The 22,429-nt window shown below is 36.5% G+C and overlaps 1 protein-coding gene across 4 annotated transcripts in view; it reads left to right on the forward strand.

Annotated features, from left to right (window-relative positions):
* Positions 1-22,429, forward strand: part of NALCN (sodium leak channel, non-selective) — a 197,096-nt gene that overhangs the window by 13,192 nt on the left and 161,475 nt on the right. For all 4 annotated transcript variants that reach the window (XM_085552963.1, XM_015851497.2, XM_015851496.3 and 1 more), the window contains exons 4-6: positions 13,759-13,842; positions 14,386-14,525; positions 15,193-15,321. In XM_085552963.1, coding sequence (XP_085409089.1) covers positions 13,759-13,842; positions 14,386-14,525; positions 15,193-15,321 — 353 coding nt within the window. The remainder of the gene's footprint in view (positions 1-13,758; positions 13,843-14,385; positions 14,526-15,192; positions 15,322-22,429) is intronic.

Below are 22,429 nucleotides of genomic sequence, written 5' to 3' on the forward strand. Positions count from 1 at the left end.
TATGGAAATACAAGCTTCACTCACAGTCATAACCTAGGGGCAACGAATCACATATTGATGAATATTCTAATATCTTTCATTGGGTGGTTTAAATTGTTATTTTTGTGGATATTATGAACTTATTTTTGAAGCATATCTGATGAGTTTGTCCTCAGAAAATGAATAGCTGTGTGGAGTTTGTTCCACTGTCCTGAATCGTGTTATACATGTATAAATGAGGATGCAGATTACTTGATTTGCACACTGACATTTTACTCTTCCTCTATGGGACAAAAGTATGGTAAAAAGGATTATGCATAACCACTGTTGGGAAAAGATAAAATAGAAGCTATAGAAACATTTATTGTTACTGCATTTATTGTTATTTTAACAAATGAGTGTTTGCTTACAATTAATGTCTTTTAGCACTCTATGCTAAATGCAGTTACACTTTAATGAATTGCTTTTTTTAATGCTATATATGGTGTTGTAGACTAGTTTAGGTTTGAAGGGGACTTTCAGAAGTCATGTAGCCCAACCTGCTGCCCAGGGCAGATCCTGTTAGATTAAGTTGTCCACAGTTGTGTCCACACGAGCTACAGACTCCTCTACAGATGGAGATTCCACAAGCTCTCTAAAAAAACCTGCTCCAGGATTTGATCATCCAAAAAATATGCTTCTCTAGTACCTAATCAGAATATTTATGTGGAATGGGCTGCCCAGGGAGGTGGTGGAGTCACTGACCCTGGAGGTGTTCAAAGAACATTTGGATGTTGTATTGAGGGATATGGTTTATTGAGAACTATTGGTGATGGGTGGATGGTTAGACTGGGTGATCCTGTGGGTCTTTTCCAACCGTGGTGATTCTATGATTCAATGACTGTAAAAGCTCAACAGATCTGTGTCACTCATCCTGACTCTCTAGCCTTTTCAGTAGTCTTCTGCTAGACTAGCTCCATTATATCTACGTCTTTCTTGTACTAAGGAGTCCCAACCTCAACTCAGCTCAAAACGAGGTGTCGATGTGGTCTCACAAGTGCTGATTAAAGGGAAAAGGTTACTTTACTGGGCCTGCTGGCTGCACTACTGATGTGAATAGGGATGAATTGTAGCTGAACTATGTGAACTTGCATTATATACAGTAATCTTCATAAAATAATGTTAGAATAGAATTAGCCTTAATGTGTGTGTGCTATTAAATTAGACCGTTTTTTTAATATGCTACCTACATGTTTCGTTGAATGTTAATCAAGGAATAATCCATTTTTGTGAATTATTTTATTTGTTCTTTTGATTATTGAATCCAGGGAAAATATTGCTTCAATTAATATTACTCTAACTCTGCCAAGAACATAATTGCCTATGGACATAATGGCAATCGAAGTAAAATACAGCACTCTTTAGAAGCCTATTAACATATGTTAAAGATATTGTATATGAAATATCTTTATTGAAGAGAAACTGTCTATGGGTTATGGTCCTGATTTAAGTGCACTAAAAACTTTTAGAGTACACAGGATCAATCAATGTATTGCTGTATGATTCTACTGAACTTTACCATCAAATAGTAATTCTGTAGAGCATTTGGATTTGAAGTGCTAACAAACTTTTCAACCTTGATAAATGCAAAATTTTGGACCAGAGATAAATCTATGGGTAAGGCAGGTAGAATCCACTTAAGTCTCAGTTTGTAACAGTATAAGTATAGCTGAGCTAAGAAGATATTTGAAAATGTTAAGTCATGTCTAATTAACACCTTCTGAGAACAAATTATAAATTTACTTCCTCTGGTTCCCTGGGGGTTTAGAAAAGGTAGTTTCTGAAAATTCTTGCCTTTTCACTAAGTGAGAAAATAAAGTGATGCATCCATCCAAGTGCTTTGTTATGCCAGAAGGAAAGTTAAACTGAGATGTTGCCATGACATTATGTCTTCTAGTGCTCAAGTTTTCTACTGAATAATTATTCTGTGCTAGTTGAGTCTATTTAAAATTTCAGCCTCCTGTACCTTGTGAGTAATGGTCATTGCTTGTCCTATTTGACAAGAAAATTGATTCAGTCAGAGGAGTTCGAAGGCAATGCACATATTGATATCCATCACCTTCAGTACTCATATGCAAGCAAGGGGCATGAAATACAGACATTAAATAAATCAGGTGAAATCAGGGTCTGAGGTACTTTTCTTTTCAAAATAGTATGTTGGTATTTCTTATTATCATATTATCATATGCTGTTGGCTTCCAGTAGGTGTTTGTAATACTGAAATGACTCTTCTGGAAGAATTGAAATGGGGATAAAAGTGCAGTCATATTGTATTCTGTACATAGGTGCTATCTGGGAAGAAAAGCCTGAAGAGCTTATGACACGATACTATTGTAATTGTTTTTAGTGTTATAGACTATTGTTGCTTCTCACAGTTTTAAACAAATGCTAATAACATCTCTACCATAGAAATTCATATCTGAAAAATGCAGTACAGGCCATAATTTCTTACTGACTGAGGTCTTATAAAATTGTAGGACCATTTGTGTAGTGTTGGGCTGTCTACATTCTATAAAACATACATGCAGACATTAAAACCATCTTGTACTGACTTGCAAAGTTTTATGGGATAATTAGACCAAGTCTGTTTGTTTCTTACAGTATAATTGGACACTTGAATTCTAAATTATGTTCTAAGCTGAAGAATGTTGGCCTGTGTTAGAACTCGCTGTGAAATAATGTGAATAATGCTCAGAAAAATACTGTGCACATGGTATTAAACCTATACGAAATAGATTTTAAATAGAAATTGAAGAATAACTTTCAAGAATACTAGTTGGTCTCCAACTGAAATTAAAAGTTTGGTGTTGATTACTTTGTCAAGTAAACAATAGGTATAAATGAAAATGTGGCACCTAAATTAATGGATTATCTGTATTACTCATGCCAATATTTTTGTACCTTATTTTGGAATTATTATGGCAAAAATTAGAAATGGCTTTTCTGGGGATTTAATAGAAATGTTTTTCTTTCCATATATCAGCTAACAAAGGAAATTAAAGGAAGTCAGAAGCAATAGCATTGACATTACTATTGTTTAATCAGTTACATTCACAGCAAACTTGTGTACAAACTAAAGGAGTTGTGACTAGAAGTGCTGGACTTTTTTTCAGTAGCATAGAGTGCTATTCATTGATTTCAGAATTCCTCCAAGTCAGAAGCCATAAACAAGCTGAACTAAAGTTTAACCTACCTCCAGCCCTATCACAGGAGCTGCTTCTGTTAAATACTGCTGTCCAGGTTCCTTCATTAGCTGAAATCAATGGCTTTCAGCACGTCAGGTGTTGCTGGGCAGTGTTAGTACTATACAGGCAGCCCATTGTCATCATCGCCTTTTTTCTGACAGGTGCTTTGGTTGCTGTGGCTGCTATCTCTCTGCCCTAGGTGAGAAAGGCAAGGACGGAGATGATTGGAGGCTTATGTAAGCAGCATGGACTTGCTGCTATACTCATTTCTCTGCAGATAAATGGAGTTGTGCTCCTGCAATTTAGGCAGCTGGAGGTGGAGCAGGAGTTTCTGTCTTGTGATGAGTACTTTGGTTGCAATCCTCTAAATTAGGCTCTGCCATGCTTTTTAGTTGTATATTGCCTCCTTTTTTTTTTGGTCACGTTTGCTTGCATTAGATACCTTTTTGCTTCTTAGTTTTAGGATTTAAAATAGAAACACTTTTAGTAGAATTCATCAAAGCTAATTTGCAGGTCTGTAGTTGTCTGTAATTAGCTGTTTACTTTTGCATCTAAAGGAGGCTCTTCCAAAAGTCAGTTCATCTGGCTTGTTTTTTGATTATATTGAAGCATTAAGTAATGAGGCTGGGTGGTATCACCTAGCCTTTAGGTATCTTATAGTGAGTGGTTAAGCTAACTCCTGGTTTAGAGTTTTTTAATCAGTCACTAAGGAAAATATTACTATAGCTGAGTGCCAGTTTAGTCTTTAACTGTGGCATTAGCTCAGTTATGCCGAAATGAATTTATTCCATAATAATCCTCATCCAAAAGTTAATCTATGAGTCAGGACAAACAAATTGTTTAACTTACTGCAATTATCTTTTTCTTTTACCTTATTTTCAGTGTTTTTAACATTAAGCATTCTACCTTCAGCTAGTGAGAAATTATAAAATCAGTTTAGTTTTACTGTTTGATTATTCAGTAGCTTGATCAGGTCAGTTTGTCTTGTGCTGCAGTCTGAAAACAAGATGGAAGTTTAGAAATGCCTCAGTGGTTTCAGATAACCTGTGTACTTCATAGCATTATATGAATTAAGGATCAGAAAGCTGTGTTGTTCTCAAAGGTCAGATGGTAGAACAGAATATGTGGCTCCTGTTCTCCTGTGTCAGCATGCACAGATGCCTTATAGTGCCTGATGGTGAGTAATCTGTTGTGGGGGGTGCAAGTCACGAACAGGAGTGAGAACCTCAACATGGAAGGCCAGAACAGACAGAATCGGCATGAGATGAGAAAATTCAGAGACTGTGTGATTGAAGAAAGTGTAATTCTGTGGAGGGGAAAAAAATAGTGAATATTACATGCCACTGGTAGCAAAAATGCTCATTAAGCAAATATGAAACAAAAATCCAGTTAACTTTAGTTTTGAGTTTTGACTATGCCTAGGGATTATGAGGTGAAAACTATTTGTCCTTACAATAAATTATTTTACATATCTATATGAAAAGTCAGAATTCTGTCCTGTGTATGAAGCTATTAGAATCCTAGATGTTTAGTTCAGTTCACATGTAATCTCTGCTGGGAGAATGTATTTTAGAGCGAATTGTCTTAAAACTTAACTACTGGAATATCCAGTTAAACATTGGTAGCAGTTATGATTGACAGGCTTCAAATATTATTTCATAAGAGTATTGATATTCATTACTAGAATAAGCCTTTCAGTCCTGTGTTTGTTGTGCAGTTTTCCTAACTACACGTCCACTGCAAGGACATCGCTTTCCTGCCTATTGGGATCCTGTTGCTGGCCAAATGCTCTGATGCTGTTTCCAGTCACAGGAAATTTAAAAAATTAAAACTGATTATCAAGAGAAAAACAAATAGGAAATTGCCCACAGCACGCTGTTAGTTCATTGTTACTGTCTGGGGGCAAAATAGAGGCTGCTGCACTAAAATATAAACACCTGTCTCTATGGTTACTTGCTCCTGGTTTTGTTGAAGTGCTTATTACAGGGAAGAAATGACTCATATTACACAGTGAAGCTTTTTTGCACAATTTTTGCCTTTGATTACTAGAAAATCAAAGCAATTTAAATTACTTACTAAGTTTACATAGGCATTATTTCAAAAATAAAATAATTTTTCTAACCAGTCAGTGGGTCATAGAAATTTTTTGTTGCAAATTATTTTGGGGGCATAGATAAACGTGTCCAGTACACTGCATTTAGTGAATTGCTGTAGTGATCATAATTCAACCTTAAGCTGATAAGGAAGAGTATAAAATATGTTGACATTCATCAGGCATTTTTAAAACACTTTTTCAATATATAGGCTGATGAGATGAATAAAGCTTTTCAGTGATGTTACTTAAATAAGGGGCATTACATATATAGAGCAAATCATCAATAAGAAAAATGATATCCGTCTCTGTGCAAGTGAATAAGAACATATATGTGAATTTGTGTTTTCATGAAAAAAAGGCAAAAATTGTGTAGGGGTTTTAAGGTAGTAACCTCAATGGAAAAAAAAAAAAAAAATTGTGTTTTGCGTTCATCACCACTTAGGAGAGTTTTAAGAACATTGCTTTCTTATGGCTATACTAAGATTGTTGTTTCTTTAAACTTTTCCTGGCCTTTGTAGAATAAAACGGCTTCATCAGCTTTTATTAATAAACAAATGATAAAATCCACCTTCTGAAAGAGGCCTCTTCCTTATGTAATCTGCCTTTCATCACTGTGGCTGTTTTCTGATGAAGGAGGGCTGCCAGTGATGGTTGTAGATGTGAGTTTCATCACGTGACTTTGCCTATCAAATTTCCCAACTCAAGTCTCCCAGCTGTATCTGATGCTTCCAGGTTTGAGCTCTCAGTTTGAACCATGTGGATCCAAAGCAACCCATTGTATCGTCTGGAAACCTGACAGCTTTGGGATGGCAGGATCCTGCCCAAACATCAGTAAAGATTTTTTTTTCAGGTAGTGTATTAATTGTGCTTCTGATTAGCCACTTTAAGAGTTGATGAACCATTGCGACATCCAAGGGAGCTGCATCAGTTAGTAAGACAATCCTTATGGCACTGAATACAGTCAGATAATGAGCAGATGGAGGGGGAAATGCAATTCAGTTTGTCTGTGTGGTAACCCATGAAATCTCTCTGCAGGATACATTGGTACCCATCTGCTATGGAGTAGTGTCTGTAGAAAGCAGCTGTGTTACACATTGGTGGAACTTACCACCCCACAGTTTCTGTAGGCTTACCAGGTGCTGACGGGGAAGTGTGAGTCCCTTGTTAACTGCAGGGGAAGGCCATGCCTGGCAGCTCTTCACATTGGACTGTCTGTATTACTTATGCCTCAGCTGAACTGAGATGCTGTATGCTGATGTTGCGGGTACAGGAGGGGTGTTGAGGCATTCTTTTCCATTGGTCTGTGGAAACAGTTATTCCCTTTGATGCTTTTTGTACTTCAGGGAAGGAGTGTTATGTTTTCATGTCTATTAAACTTTAACAGTTCTGTTTAAAAATACTTTTTAAAACTTCCCCTCCCTCTCCCTTAGCTCCCCCCCCCTCCTCCTATTGTTTTGCAGCAAATGCTGTTAGAGGATTTCTGGCATGTAGAATAGACTTTGCTTGACTATTTGAAAGTCTTGACTCTTAGTTCATTGCAGAGAATTCTTAAATTCTTTAAAACTATTCCCTTTTGTTGATTGTGTATGTCTCTCTGAACTGCCCAATTAACATTCTATTTCTGATCTAGTTTTTTGGTTTTATGGGTAATTTTTGCTATTAGTGGCAGAAAGTGAGATGATGAATAATATAGCTCAAAAGCCTCTGATTACAATATGAAAAGTCAAATACTAAATTTGCTGAACCTCGTTACATAAGTTGACAAAAATCAAGCATGCCTTCAGTCTGCACCTGAGACTGTTTTTTAATGAATGGAATTTTCATGGTAATTCTTAAAGTAAACTGAAAATTTCCACAAATTCACTTTTATTTTAATTTTATAATACAATAAAGTAATTGTTTTGTTGGGACTATTGCTGTTTTGTAATGGTGGATTTCATCTGTGTATGACAGCTTTCAGTAGCACACGCAGAATCACCCTCTAATTCATAGGACTACAAAGGATGTGTTTTGTTTTCTCATATTATGAATAGAGTAGCTTCATTTTGTTTGCTGTAGTATCAAGTGATTTTTTTCCAAGGCTTCTCAAGTACAGAGTACAAGATTAATGTAAACACTGCATTGTGTGTTATGACAAAGATAAATTATACAATTTATAACATGTTCCTTGGAAGCATTTTATGATGGAGCAATTCAGTGCAGTACACAATTAGTTACAATTTGAACTTCTGTAACTCTGTGATGGTACAGTAATATTACACAACCATAACCATTCAGAGTTATGTTTCACAATTGTAATTCCACTGGCTCTCCCAGATGAATCACTGTTTTGTGAATGTATTTTAGAATGGATTTTAAAGAAGTTCTAGCACTGTGAATGAAGAGACTTTGAAGAAAAGAAGACACACAGAAATGAGAAGTGTTGGCCTTGATCTTTTATTGTTTGTTCTTTTCTCAAGGACAGGCTTTTAAATATATATATTTTTTTAATTTTGAATTGATGCTGTCATGTTTGCAGGGGATTAAATTTGAAGTGACCACCCATTTTAGAAAGAGAGAAACCTACTAATGTTTGATACATAAAATAATTTTATCTGGGGACAGGGCAGGAGAATTCAGAACAGAATTATCTTATGATTGAGGACGGTTTAGGGAGTATTTGACAGTTTGGATGCTGGGTTGAATTTGTCTACATCACTCTTCTACTAAATAAACCCATGAACTGCAGGTTTTTAAGGATATGGGAGAAGCTTGGAGATTAGCCAGAAACATGGGTGTACGTGTAGGTGGGGTAGGAGTCAGGTATTCTCTGTGTGTATATTTTTATCTGTGTTTGCAGGGAAGAGGGAGTTCACCAAAATTCTCCCATGAGATCTGTTTTGTTCCTCTCTTCTGTTCTCACTCTTTTCCAGTAGTGCCTGATGAGGCCTTTGGGGAGAAGGGTGTTTCTTCCATCCCCAACTCAGTTGTGCTCCCTCCTTGCTCACGCTTTTTTGCATTATGGTAACAACAACGAAGGGGGAAAATGTCCCTTCTAAATTATCATTCCTTTTATTCTTTATTTTCCTTCTACTTACTCATCTATATTTATGCTGCTCCTAAAATGCCAGTGTCAGCTTCCACCTCTTAATGTCTATTTGTAGTGCTACATTGAGTAGCCCACATGAAGATATGAAAAATTTCCTCTGAGGTGTTGATGTGCTTTATTTATCACCTCAACAGGCAGGATCCAGCAACCATAGCAGAACAAGCTAGCTGGTTGTTCCAAGGCTTGCTTAGGCATCATATTTATGACCTCTTTCAGCTATCCTCCTTGAGGCTGGGTGAATAACATTCACCTAACAACAGACCCAAGACTGCAGATCTGCTTTCCGGAGCAGATGATGATAAATATGATTACCATCAGAGCAAATGTCACATCACCTTTTACGTTTCACTTTCCCACAGAGGCAGCTGGAAGAGGTGGGAGGAAAAGATTCAGAAAACAGGTTGTAGTCCAGGATGTGAGAGAAAAAGAAATTCCCAGAGGCAAACAGGGATGCAGAGGAGTCTTTTCACTTGAAGTGATTTGGTGCTTATCCTGTAGCATTCCTGAGAAACAGGGCAGAAATGACCAAGTTGACAGACTGCACTATCATCCAGCTAAACTGTATGCTTTACCACTGAGTTACTGGAATTGCTTAACAAAATTAGCAGACATAATCAATCTTTGAGCATGCTGCCTTGTGTATTTCAACTGTTGATTTAATTTTGTCTTTGGCAAGGTTGATAACAAAATAAACTTGAATTAAAAACCAGTAGTCTGACCAGTCTTCCCTTCTGGTAGGCATTAGACTGCTCTCATGGTTTGACTTCCTCAAGTGAGATATGGCTCCAGGCTATGGTTCCATCTGTATTTTATACCAGCTCACATTTTTGATGAATTAGGTCTTATAAGTGTAGCCTTTTTGTGAATGTGTGTAACTGCTCCTGAGGGCACATAATAATGTCATTTTGTTTTATCTGTAATGCGCTGGCTACAGCTGAGAAAGTGTTATCGTTTTGCATCTCAGTACTGTAATAGGGGTGTCAGTATACCAAGTGAAAATCAAAAATGAAGGAATGAGTAATATGTTGTACTCAGTTGTTGTAACGGTGATGGTATTAGAGAAAAAATGGTGAAATAAGGAGAGTGTAGGGAAGTGATTTAATTTTGGGCCTGTTTACAAATATGCAAAGGAACACTAAGATCTTATGTTGAGTTTGAGGTACTCTTTCCTATAGCTGTATTGCTGTGGCAGGATTAACATGTTCTTTCAGGGCAGAGAATACTGCAATTACAGACTGTTATTTCTGTTCTTTTTTAATATCAAATTGCAGATTAATTTAGATGAGCACCTCTGAGAGTGAAGCAGCCCTCTAATCCATTCCACATGGACTGTTTACCAAGAATGCCATTTCCTTGGTTTTGTACTAGTCTGGCAATGGTGCTGGCCTGGAATAAATAAATGCCGAGGGAGAAGATTAAAGGGCTATTAGGAAAAACTGTTTGGAGAGACCAGGAGTGATGCTTGCAAAATAATGAATAGAGAGTTAATGAAGAAAAGATTAATCCATTTAACTGAGCTATATTGTGACTTTGACCTTCACATTTTTGAAGACCTTTTTTAAGGACCAGCATTAACTGCACTGTCAGAAGCAAGGGGCTTTGCTGTCTATATGAACTGTATGTCTGCTGGAGAAGCTTTCTTTATTTGCTGTGTATATTAAAGATTTCAGTGTCCACTGCAGACAATAGAAAGCCAGAAACTATAGTAGCTTTATGAGGTTTGGATTTTGTCACAGCATGAGAGTTTAGTCTACAGTACTAATCCTTCATCTTTTGTAGATGCTTAGACCACATTTCAAAAACTTATGAACCATAATGTTAATGATATTGGATAGTGCATTCACAGTAAAATCCTAAAACAAACTCATTAATAATTCTCCATTTCCAGCAGACGTGATGAAAAAGGATGAGGGGTTAACACCTTACAGTGCTTTAACTGCCTTAGGTAAATAAGTAACTATTTGTACTTAATCACACGCATTTGTATTCCTTTCTATGTGTGAAAACAGAATGGCATTCACTTAACGAGCATGGAATTTAAACCCAAAACTTTTTTTAAAAGCTGGAATAAAGTGAATGAAACTCACTGCTCAGTGCTATCAATATGTGAACATTAGTCTGTGTTAAATTTCAATTAGATTTTTTTTGTGGAAAGTAAGTAGAACTAGAAGTCAGTATCCAGGTTCATATTGAAAAGAATATTCTGATTTTTGCAATAAGCAGAATGTTATCCTTCTTAAAAATTCTTCCAACCATGAATAACATCCCTTATACAAGGTATAAGGGCTTTTAAAGAATCCCCACCATGCCCACTGCCAGCAAATGACAAGGGTGAAAACAATTTAGCCAAGGTATGCAAAGCAGATAGGTCCAGCAACTCCCCAGAATGAGTGGTCTCTGTGAATGTAATCCAGATGCCCAGTGAACCCCGCCTCTCACTGAAAAGATGCGGAGGGGGTGCTGGCCTGAACTAACATGAGAAGTGATATGGAGAAGCAGTGTGAGTGGTGAGAAAGCTAAAAGGGGTCACGACATCCTCTTCTGTAAGGAAAAGGATCAGAGCTGTTGCAATCATGCCATGCGTATTGTGAAGAGTGAAAGCAATTTCTAAAAAAAGATTTGGATTTTTGTGAGTACTTGTGGGATTATTCAGAGAGTGAATACAGGAACTCCTGTACAAGCTCATGCTCAAATTTGTATAGCACAACTCAGGGAAAACTTCTTACTTTAGAGAAATGGTGCTGAGGATATGAAAAGTGAGTCTTTCAGCTAGAAGACCAATCATCATCATTGTTCATAGGTACAATTGAAGTCTGCCTGTTAAATGCCACTGGAGATTTGTTTAGTGAGTGGGAACAGGAATAAATGGTGTCTGCTTCGTAATTACTGAGCATAACAGCCGAGACAGCTGTCTGTTCTGCCCTGAATGAAGATTTTCTTAGCTCAGACATTACTATTGAACCAAGTCTACTTTCTTCAGTAGGGACAGGTTAAAATTATGATGCAAGAGTACTTCTTCCATTATCTCCTAATTTGCAGTCCTTTTTCAGGGGTGGTTTCATAGTTTTGTAATTTTTGCTACTGGTATTCCGCATCATGACATCATGTGGAGCACAAAGAACTACACGTCCCAGAGGACCTCATGGTCAAAGAGGAAAATACGTCATGGAAGTGACACTCTTTCTCTCTCACACTGCCTGGCAGCGGGTGTGGGTGTGCTTCCAAGCCGTGGTGCCTTCAATTTCAAAGCAGGCTTCTTGGTCTTTGGAAAACTCTTTTATTTCACTTGATTTATTAGCCTCATTTTTCAATTAGATTGAATTATATTGTGTTATCTTGCATTTTGACATCACAGTTAGTAAAATAAGTTTTCTTCCTTAAATTGTTGCCGCTGTTCTGTTTGTTTTGCTCTGTTTGTTTCCTTGAGCCCAGCTCCCATCTCCCTACCCCTTTCCCCTTTCTCTTCCCATTAGTTGGGGGCTGGAGGGGCCCACTGGCCTACTGTCATGTATATAGATTGATCTAGATAACTCTGTGACATTAGTTCAGGTTGGATATCAGGAAAAGGTGTCTCATCAGAGAATGGTAAGGCCCTGGAACAGGCTCCCCTGGGTGGTGGTCATAACACTGAGCTTGCTGGAGTCCAAGTAGCCTTTGCTATGTATAGTCTGATTTTTGGATGGTCCTATGTGGACCCAGGAGTTGGACTCAATGATCTGTATAGGTCCCTTCCAACCTAGTATATTATATGATTCCAAGGCACTATGGTTCTCATAGTTAGTAGGATGAGAACTTTAAGATGATTGTCAGATAGAAAATATCTTGTCTGAAAATAATGTTATGGTTCTCTGCCCTTTATTTTTAATTTGAAGATCACTTACTGCATTACCCTTATATTCTTCTTCTGTTTGCTTCTGCCCTAAATAATTTTTGCAACTGAAATAAAACTTCAAAAAGCCCACAAACATTTTATCTCTATTTACACAATACATCTTGCTGTCACCTACTGTAAGGAATGATAAATCCTTTCTAGGATAGTGTATGACATTAAAAATATTACATTAAAACAAAACTTCTTGTCTGTGCTTTTTGAATTGATGAAGATGCTGAGTTGTCTAAAAACAAGTACAGATCAACTGAAATAGCTATCTCTGGGATAAGAAACAATGCATTCACATTTCTGTCTAAAGTCAGTCTAGTAATGTCTTCAAGATTTCTGAGAACTGACAGTTATTTTCATTCAGTTATATCTGGGACAAGGGGGTGCATAACACTGTAACAGGAAGAACACTTAAACAGAAAAAAAGAACTAAGAGGATGTATAAAGCAGAGGGGGTATCTTCAATCTGTTGTGAGAAAGTTCATTTGGAAAGGGATATTTCTTTATGTACCCTATCAATATTTCTGCATAAGTTTTTGCTCAAAGATAGCATAAAACTGGGTTATCCATGTTTCTTAGATCTAGTTTTGTCTGGTCTTTGTTTCAGCAATCTGCGTATATCTATATGCATTTGATGTCCAGCTTCTTCTGTGCTCCATGAGCTACCACAGGATTCTGTAACCTTCAGACATAATCTCCTTAATAAATGTTGTTGGTTGTTGTTTTTTATGTTTTGTTTTGTTTTTCCATACTATGCTGAAATATAGTATAAGCCAGTAGCAGTGTTTTATTTTGCTGTGGAGGGTGTTTATTCCATGTCTTTGGGAATTTCATGGGATGTGGGGATACCTAACTGTGCAAACTGGAGCAGTAATGGAGTGCAGTATGGAAGGAACTGAGCTTTGCTGCAGCCTTCTCTAAGCTTCCTTTTAGGAGTGATCTCTGGATTAAACCATCTCCAAATCCAAGCTAAACTGTTATTTTAGAGAGCTAGTTGAAGAAAGTCTAAAACAGAGCCAGAGAACAGGTAGAAAGGCACACATGTGACCAAGGATACAGTACTCAGTCTCTTTTATTCAGTAGTGCGAAGGTATACTCTGAATACCTTGTGCTGGACAATCAGTGGAGTGCCAATAATATAGAAGTTGGAAGCTTCACCATACTGCATATTACCAAGGCTTAAGAAAGAATTGTGAGTTTGAGATGATAAGGAGTTGCTCAGGAAATGTCCGAAACAACTGGAAAACCTACCTTGAGTCAAGATGCATGTATCACACTATGGTCAGACAAGTGCTCCTTTTTGTATCTATTCTTTTTTTCAATTACATCTGGGTATAAATGACAGGCCTCTTAAGAAGTTCTTTTTGACTCAAGCTAAGGAGAAGTGCTGCACAAGAATGAAACTACCGGAGATGACTTCTTTTTTCCAACTACTTTTGTTTATGATGTTACTAAATCCTGGCAATCAGACAACAACCTTTCTGTCTTGTAGGGGGATAGCTCCTATGTAAAGGATCGTTGGTGTGTGTTTGATGGATTCATGGTCTTTTGTCTTTGGGTGTCTCTGGTTTTACAGGTAACTATTTCACTTACCCTTTCAATAAATTTTTCCTTAGTTATGAAAAATATATAACATAAGCAAGTAATTATGAGATCTGGAAATATAATTCTACATGGATCAAGCTGGTTTTTAATAATATGTCAAATTCATTAGCACTTTCATTACACTTTGCAGCATATCTATGTTATCAATTTTGTTTATCTTTTAGTATTTTTCTTGTTTATTTCTTTGTTGTCAAGAAGATAGATATCAGTTTGAAGCTTTAACTGTAAACTGCATAGTGCATAATTCTTGAGTTCTTTAAGACAGAAGCATGAACACAGGCAAAATATATTGAGTGCATTTTGGGGTTTTCATTACTCAGAAATGTGTTAAAGATTTTACTAATATGTTTCTTTTCAAAAACATGTTTAAAATGAACCATAAAATGTCTCAAGAGAAGACTGAAGATGAAAACTAAAATAGAAATCACATACAGTTTTCAGTTCTAAGAATGTACATGGATGCCAAGAGGAACAGGACAGGTTTATCAAGACAAAATAAATTATTTTTTCGTAGGTATTTGAAATTGCAGAAATAGTTGATCAGATGTCACCTTGGGGCATGTTGCGGATTCCACGACCACTCATCATGATTCGAGCATTCCGGATATATTTTCGTTTTGAGCTGCCAAGAACTAGGATAACAAATATCTTAAAGTAAGTAAGTAAGGTGGTTATCTAAAGAACAACAGACTTAGAAGACTGAATAAGCAGCTGAGAAAATGGTGCTTAGTGTATCTTGTCTTCCTAAGGTTTATTTCTGGCCAAAAAAGGAATTACCAAGTTTTCTATAAAATAAACAAAAGTACCAAATATTTAGATAAATCTTAATGCATTTTGCTCATCATTTTAGCTCGTGATTTTCAACCAGTTGGAATAAATTATCTTTAATTAATATGAAAGCATAGCAATAAGGTTGTAATGTGTGCAGGTGTTTCAGTATGTATTTACAGACGCATGGAAGCATACGCAAATATACTGTACAACTTGTAATAGTGAAAGTCATAGTAATGTGAAAGGGTTTCTCTAGTTTATTTGATACAAGCTTTACTTCATCATCTTGTCTGTGTAATTAATTAGATACGATTTTACAAAAGCTATTTACCTTTATTCTCCCTTCTATATATTATTTTCACTTAGAGGTTTAGAAAAATTGTGGCTCCATTTTCTAGCTCTGGCACATAGCAAGAGATCAATCTTAAGGGCAAATTTTCTGTGGGATGAAATGCTGCTCTCTGTGTGAGCATATTTCCTATTCTACAGTTTTTCAGAGGTGGCTTCATGTTGCCTGTGCATTCATTGTGCTGTTCCTTTCTTTTGCCAGGCGTTCTGGAGAGCAAATCTGGAGTGTTTCAATTTTCCTTCTCTTCTTTCTTCTCCTGTATGGAATCCTGGGGGTGCAGATGTTTGGAACTTTTACATACCATTGTGTGACCGATGACACACAGCCAGGGTGAGTTGACCTGGGCAGGCATAATGTGGGACTGTTCATTCAGTGGATATATATAATTTCAGTTAGCATAAATCATAGTTTCATAGTTTCGTGCGGGTTGGAAGGGACCTTAGAGATCATCGAGTCCAGCCCCCGGAATTCGAGCCTCTGTGTAGCAGAGCGGCACTTCTACCACTTGCGCCACAGGGGGGATTCGAACTCCGGGCCCCAGTGTTGCAAGGCGGCGTCTTTAACCACTGCGCCACCGGGGCACACTAAATGGATATAAAATGGTATTAAAATAAATTCCCCACTATAAATTTGGGACACAAAAAATGTTATGAACTACAAGAAAGATGCAAAGTTTAAATGTAAAGAAGATTACAGATTAAGGCATTGAGTGGCAGGCTGTTTGAGAGGGGGGGACGTGGGGATGTGTGTGTCTAGAGTGTAAGTGAGAGAGAAGAGAGCAGGGGAGGCTCTGGGATGAGCATTGCTGCTTGTGGCTGAGCCAAGTCACTAATGTTTTTCATCAGCTTACTCTATGTTCTCCTATCTTTTCCCAGAATGTGTACGTATTGGTCAAGACATAAAGTAATGAGCAGAATTACCCACAGAATCTCACTCGTTTTAGGATGATATGTCACTGAGACCTGATAGTTAGATGTAAGGCTGAAAAGCCTTTTTACCCACTCTTTGGAAAATACAATTAATATCCTATTCTCTTGATCAAGTTTACATCACATTTTTTATTCAGTACATACTTAAGATTAATGTGAAGCACAGTGTAGCCTTTTCTTACAGGGATGACCCATATGATTACACTTCTGTATGTGCGTATCTTGGATATATATGCTTGGCAACCATTGTGGGTTTCTACTGAATCTAATTTTATTTTTTTTTAATTTTATTTTTGTTGTTGTTGTTGTTCTCCTGTTTCTTTGGATAGGGAAATATTAGCTTTGTAGTTGAAGCTTTGCTTTGGTCAAAATTGGATCCTTTTATTTCTGTATTGAATTTGTCAGAACATACATAGAATAGGCATTATAAAAAAAGCAAAATATTGCTTCATTTGTTACTGTGATGAATAAAAAGTCAAACTACTGCAAACTGGCATGTTAAAGATTTTTTCTAAAATAGGGCCTATAAGCTATGAAATATGAAATTATTAAAAGCAGCAGATCCAGTAAGTTTACAAAATTACTCAGAATATGTTAGACATTGCATGGTGTTTTGTTAAAGATGATTGAATTTTGGATATTTTCTCATTTATTTAGTCAATATTGTAGTATGTGGCTTTTCTTTACCTACTTAGTGAATGAGATGTTTTATTCTAATTTTATAGCGCAGATTTTTTTTATTTTCCCACGGACAAGGAGGAAAAAAATCTTCTTAAAAATTTTTATGTGCAGTAATGCTCTGATTTGCCTATACAGTTTAGGAAAGCAGGAAATGGGATAAGTAACGCGGGGAAGATTGGGCATTATGTAATTATTTGTATCAATGGCTATAGACTCTCCATGAATTCAACTGAAAAAGATACAAGGTGTTTTTTTCCATGTAGATTAATGAATATACAATTTTACGGTTGGCCATATATATATATATATATATATATATTTATTTATATTTATATTTATATTTGTATACACAATTTCCTTTGCATGTACTTGGTTGCTAACTACTGCATTATTGGAAAAAAAAAAAATAGAAAAGTGTTTATGGTTCAGTTTTTGGTCATTGAAAAGATGAATTACAGGGAATGGTTAAAAGGGTTAAATACCCAGTGCATAAAATAAAAATAAAAACTTGTCTGAAGTACGTTTAACTTGGAGAAGTCAAGTTTACAGAGTTAAGGAAATGTGAGACTTGAGGCTGAACATCAGTCCTTGACTTAATTGGTATCATGAAACCTGTATTTTTTTAGCTGTTCAACAGTTCGACATCTAATTTAATTTTTGGATACCTGAGACAGTAATCTTCTGAAAGACACTGAATAACTTCTCCCTTATGCTAACCTGACTTCTAACTTCAAATGAGGTTGTGTGTGAGGACTACACTTATGTTGTAAACCTCTTTCCTTACAAGTGCCTCCTCATTTACTTTGACAAATGAAAGGTGATCACAAAATAAACAATATATGTTTTGTGGTTTTTTTTTCTCTTTGTCCTGTGAGCTTGTACCTTACTTGTAACATACTACTCATTCTTGCCCTGAAAACACTGACTTCTTTTTCTTATAACGTTCATCATTTTACCTTGAAAACACACACATCTGACTGTTTTCATTTCTGAGGAATGCATGGCAGCAGCACCAGGTGAAATTATTCTTTCTTCTCCTTGCATAAGTCATGGCTGACCCTACTAAAGCTGCCTGCAGAGTTGGTAACAACTAGCTTGAATTAGGAAAGTAGAAATAAAGAATGAAGTAGCAGTCATACTGCCAAAAGAGGACAAGTTGCAGGCTGACATTGTTCCAGACTGTACTTAAGAAAGGAGACAGCATGCCCCTTGAATCAAGAAGAGTTCACTAGCTGTGACATAGTAGAGCACATAAGCATAGACAAATCTGTTTCTCTACTTTATAATCAGGTTTCAACATACTTTCCAAACTGGAGTCTGTCTGTCTATTTGTGCCTCTACTTCAGGTAGTTCTGTTCCAGGCCATGGAGAGTGGCTAATGTTGACTGTACTTGGCACTAAATAACTTAGGAGACTAAAGTGCAGCTTTAATGAGGCACAGCTGCCAATATTCAGTATTCTGAAAATCAGATCCAAGATTTCTAAGACAATTTTAGGAAATGAAAAGCACACGGTTAGTGGCCACCTTTGATGACTTTAATTTGGGGTGATTACTTAGCAGAATTCTAAAGAAAAAAGCATGGATAAAATCTTATAATGGAGGTCAAGACAACTATTTCAGAAATTACTTTTAGTAAGTCTACTGCCTTCTGAATTAATATTATAAAGGAGGCAAGTGTCTTATGAAAATTACATCTTCAAATCTTGCTATTCCCCTCTATTTGAAAGGACATGGCAGCCACATCAGGCACTCATTGCCTCTTTTGACTGCTGCAAGTTCTTTTATCTTTCCATACTTCTTGACGCCCACACTCCCTGACCTCTTGTCCCTCCACCTCCTCAGTGATTTTCTGATGTTAACTCTGACAAACTGAAATACTGGAATGAGCTAACTGTTGTCTGAGTTTTTTTTATTCCATCTTATTCCATCTGTGAAATCAACAAAATCTGACTTCCTTCTAAAGGCTGAAACGTTGTGTTGTTATTGTTGTTATTTGAAGATATCTCTTTATTTATTTATTTTTTTCCTCTCATTCATATAATCTTTTTATTTATTTTGCCAGACTTATTTTTCCCTGTGGGAAACATTACCTTCTTCCCAGGCAATTTTCTAACTCAGCATTCCCTTGTGCTTATTACTTATCTTTTTAAAACTGCAGTTACAGCTTTTTCCTGATGATTTCTCTGACTGCTATAACTGTTTTTATTATTTTTTTAGTGTTGGTAAGTGATATACTGCATGAACTTCCTCATTATAGATCTTCCTTACTTGCTTGAAAGACATACAGTATGGATGTAATGCAATGTATTTATAGACAATTATCTAAATTAATGAATACACTGTTAACAGATTGACACATTCTTCCATTATTTCTGAAATAATGAATTTCAGAAACTTTTAAGGAAGTTTAACGTGACTAAAGGACATAAAATATCTTAATTACTTAATTCAGTATACTCGCACATTAAGATCCTTTGTTTATGCTTTCAGTAGAGTGTAGACTGAGTATTTCTGTCTGCCTTATCATCATGGCAGTCAATTAAAATCCATCTTGGGAAATTTTCTTGTTGTTTAAGTAAGAACTGCCCTGGAAAATGTGAGAAAATCAAATACCAAGCAACAGAAAGATCTAAGAAATTTTGGTCATCTTTCACTCTAGATTCAGAGTTGCTAGAGCTAAAAGTTAACCACAATATCTCATAAAATAATAAATACAATTAAGAAGAATAAAAGGGATTTGAGATAATAAATATGAGTAACTGGGTTTCAGAGTAAAGGAAGAAATCCAAGGCCAAGATTGAAAAGCCAGTATAACAAGACTTCTGTATGAGGGCGGATTAATTCATTGATGCCAGTTAAGCAAAAAGCGCTGCTTTATTTTGTTTGGAATTAATTCAGAATCTCTGCAGTGGTGATAGATTTCTGGTATTTCCTCGGGGAAAAGAAAAATGGAAGAAATTCTGCTTTTTCCAGGCCAGATGCTATTTAGAACCTATTCAAAATCAAGAAAAATACAGTATCAGACTAAAGGAGAAGTAATTCTATCCAGATGGAATCTTATAAAAGAGTGGAAGAAGGTGATAAGGTGACAGCCCTTATAGAAACCCAAGGGCAGTGGTCTTCATCCTCATTTCCAGAGAATACATAATTTCTGGGTATAAATCCTGATTTTCTCCAGAACTGGTAGAAGCACAGTTATTCACAGCAGTTGGACTGTTGATTTCTTTCACACAGGCTTCCCAGTACTTCTTACTGTCCAGCTATACTTTGAATAAGGAGACATTTTAACAAATTTCTAAGGAGGAGAACTAAATAGCCTCAGCTCATGGTGGCACATGCTTACCTGTGTTCAATTTGAGGGGATTCATGTTTATACAGTTTTGGTTCTAGTGGAGACATCGCATTTCTGCTCAGCCTGTCTGTCTGTATGGGATTCCTCTCCTCTGGCTGATAAGCAGTCCTCTGGGGTAAACTGGAATGGGTTTTGTGTAATATCGTGAAATTGACTGACCATGAACATGAGTCACATATGGCCACAGCTCTTCTTTGCAATTGGAAAAGTTCTGTGTGTATCTGCAAGCCTTTTCCCTTGAATTGCCATGCTGATTTAGAACCTAGAGATTACTGAACTTTCCACAGGAAACCTGTAGGCTCAGAGGGAACTTAATGACAATTTTCTTATACTTAAGCATGGCAACAAAGTGGACAGAGTCTCCACAAAGAAACACATGGAGGGAACAAAGGGTAATGAGTACAAGATACACCAGGAGAGGCTTCTTGATACAAAAAAGACATATTTTACAGTGAGAACAGTCAAACACTGGGTCACAGAGGAACACAGTGGAGCTCCTATAACTAGAGTTTTTAGGTGTGCAACTGAAAATGGTTGATAGATAAACTTATCTAGGTTTACTAGGACAATATTTTGAGGTCCCTTCCAACCTAGTCTATGATTCTATAATTTATATTTAGAGAGGAAGCCAGACAAGTAATGTAGAAGTCTGTGGTTAGAATGATATTCAGAGGTTCAATGGCAGTTATCACTGAATGGGTACATAGATATTAGCCTAGAAGAGCTGTGAAGAAGGGTCACTTCTTGGTATACAAGCAGTTATGGGATATAGTAAAAAAAAGGTTCTAAAAGAGACTCCAGATTTTGTTCTGTCAGCAAACTATCCCATATGCTTTGAAAACCTATTAACTATATTATTTTCAGTTTTTCACTGTTTTCTGGAAGCTGAATATGATGTCTAGACTTGAATCCTGTCTTAACAATTTGGATTACTGAAGTTATGGAGGGTCTGGGAATAGTCGTCCTGAGATATCTATGAGCAAACTGAAATTATCATAGATATTTTATTATTTCCAAGAATTTGGGGAGTACGGCTGAGGAACTGGAAGACAAAAGAGCAGCAGAAATTCAAAAAGAAATAAGAGATAAGAGACAAAGCAAGACAAGCCAGGGAAATTCATTTTATGTAGTTAGAATATCAGTAAGTTTACCTTTTATACCTGAAAGAATTTGTAGTAAATAAGCAAACAAAAATTTGTAAGCAGTTGGAAGGTAGCAAGGAAATGCAAAATAGCTGATGTGGATTTGTCAAGAATATGTCAAACCAGATAATTATCTTCTGTGACAGGGTAACAGACATGAATTGACAAGAGTAAATGTCATATATCTTTATTTTAGGAATGCTTTTTAACAGTTTCACAGCACATTTTTTTAAGCTGACATGTAAAACATTTAAGGTGAAAATAATCATAGAATAGGTGGAAACTGTCTTGGAAAACATTGTCAGTGAGTTCATATTAATGGCTCACTGTCACAATGGAAGGAATTGTCAAATGGGGATTCATATGAGTCTGTTTTGTGCTATATGGAGTTTTCATTAACATCCTGGATGATGACAAATAGAGTATACTTACAGAACTGAAGATTACCTGCAGCTGGGAGGGACTGCAGACATATTGGAAGACAAGGTTAGAATAAAAATGATCTTGAGAAACTGAAGACATGGTCAGATTGGATATTAGGAAAAAATTTCTTCTCAGAAAGAGTGATGAGACATTAGAAAACAATGACCAGGGAAGTGGTGGAGTCACCATGCCTGGAAGTGTTCAAGAAACATGTAGATGTGGCATTGAGGGGTGATGTTAGCAGGCGTGATAGGGATAGGTTGACAGTTGGATCTCAGAGATCTTTTCCAATCCTAATGATTCTATAAAAACACTGAATTAAAGTCAACAGGTATACCATAATACACTTAGGAAAAATGATGAATATAACATTGTGAGGTGACTGTGTAGGGTCCTTCAGAATGTGACTTAAGGGCATAGTTGAGGAACAGAGATCAATATAATTGTGCTTTGTAAAAAAATATAAGTTGTAATATCAGACTATCTAAGAATTGTTTGAAGAGAGTCTAAACGTGGTTGTCTTGGGAAAACCCAAAATAGTCTGAGACGGGGATATATATATCATGTTATGTTGAAGTTTCATATCCAGCCTTATATTTCTACAATTTTCTGTGATCTTTCATGTAAAAAAAGATGAATATCATTATCCTCAGAATCCTAAGCACTATTTGCTTTTGCTACAACTCTTTCGAAGGCGATTACATTGAAAGCTGGGATTGGATGCAAAAGTGGAGCCATTGTGTTTTAGGGCAGAGGTGAGAAAATGCCTCACTGTATCTTATTTTCACTCTCTTTGTGTTTAACTAAGCTTGGAGATTGATGTGAGAGTGCTCTTGGATATTCATTTCATTTTTCGTTATACTCAGTGAACCACGTTGTTTGTCCTTCATACAAACACACTACATTCCTT

This window comes from Coturnix japonica, chromosome 1, assembly GCF_054131305.1.
Source record: "Coturnix japonica strain WE chromosome 1, WE-NBRP24, whole genome shotgun sequence".
Lineage (NCBI taxonomy): Eukaryota > Metazoa > Chordata > Aves > Galliformes > Phasianidae > Coturnix > Coturnix japonica.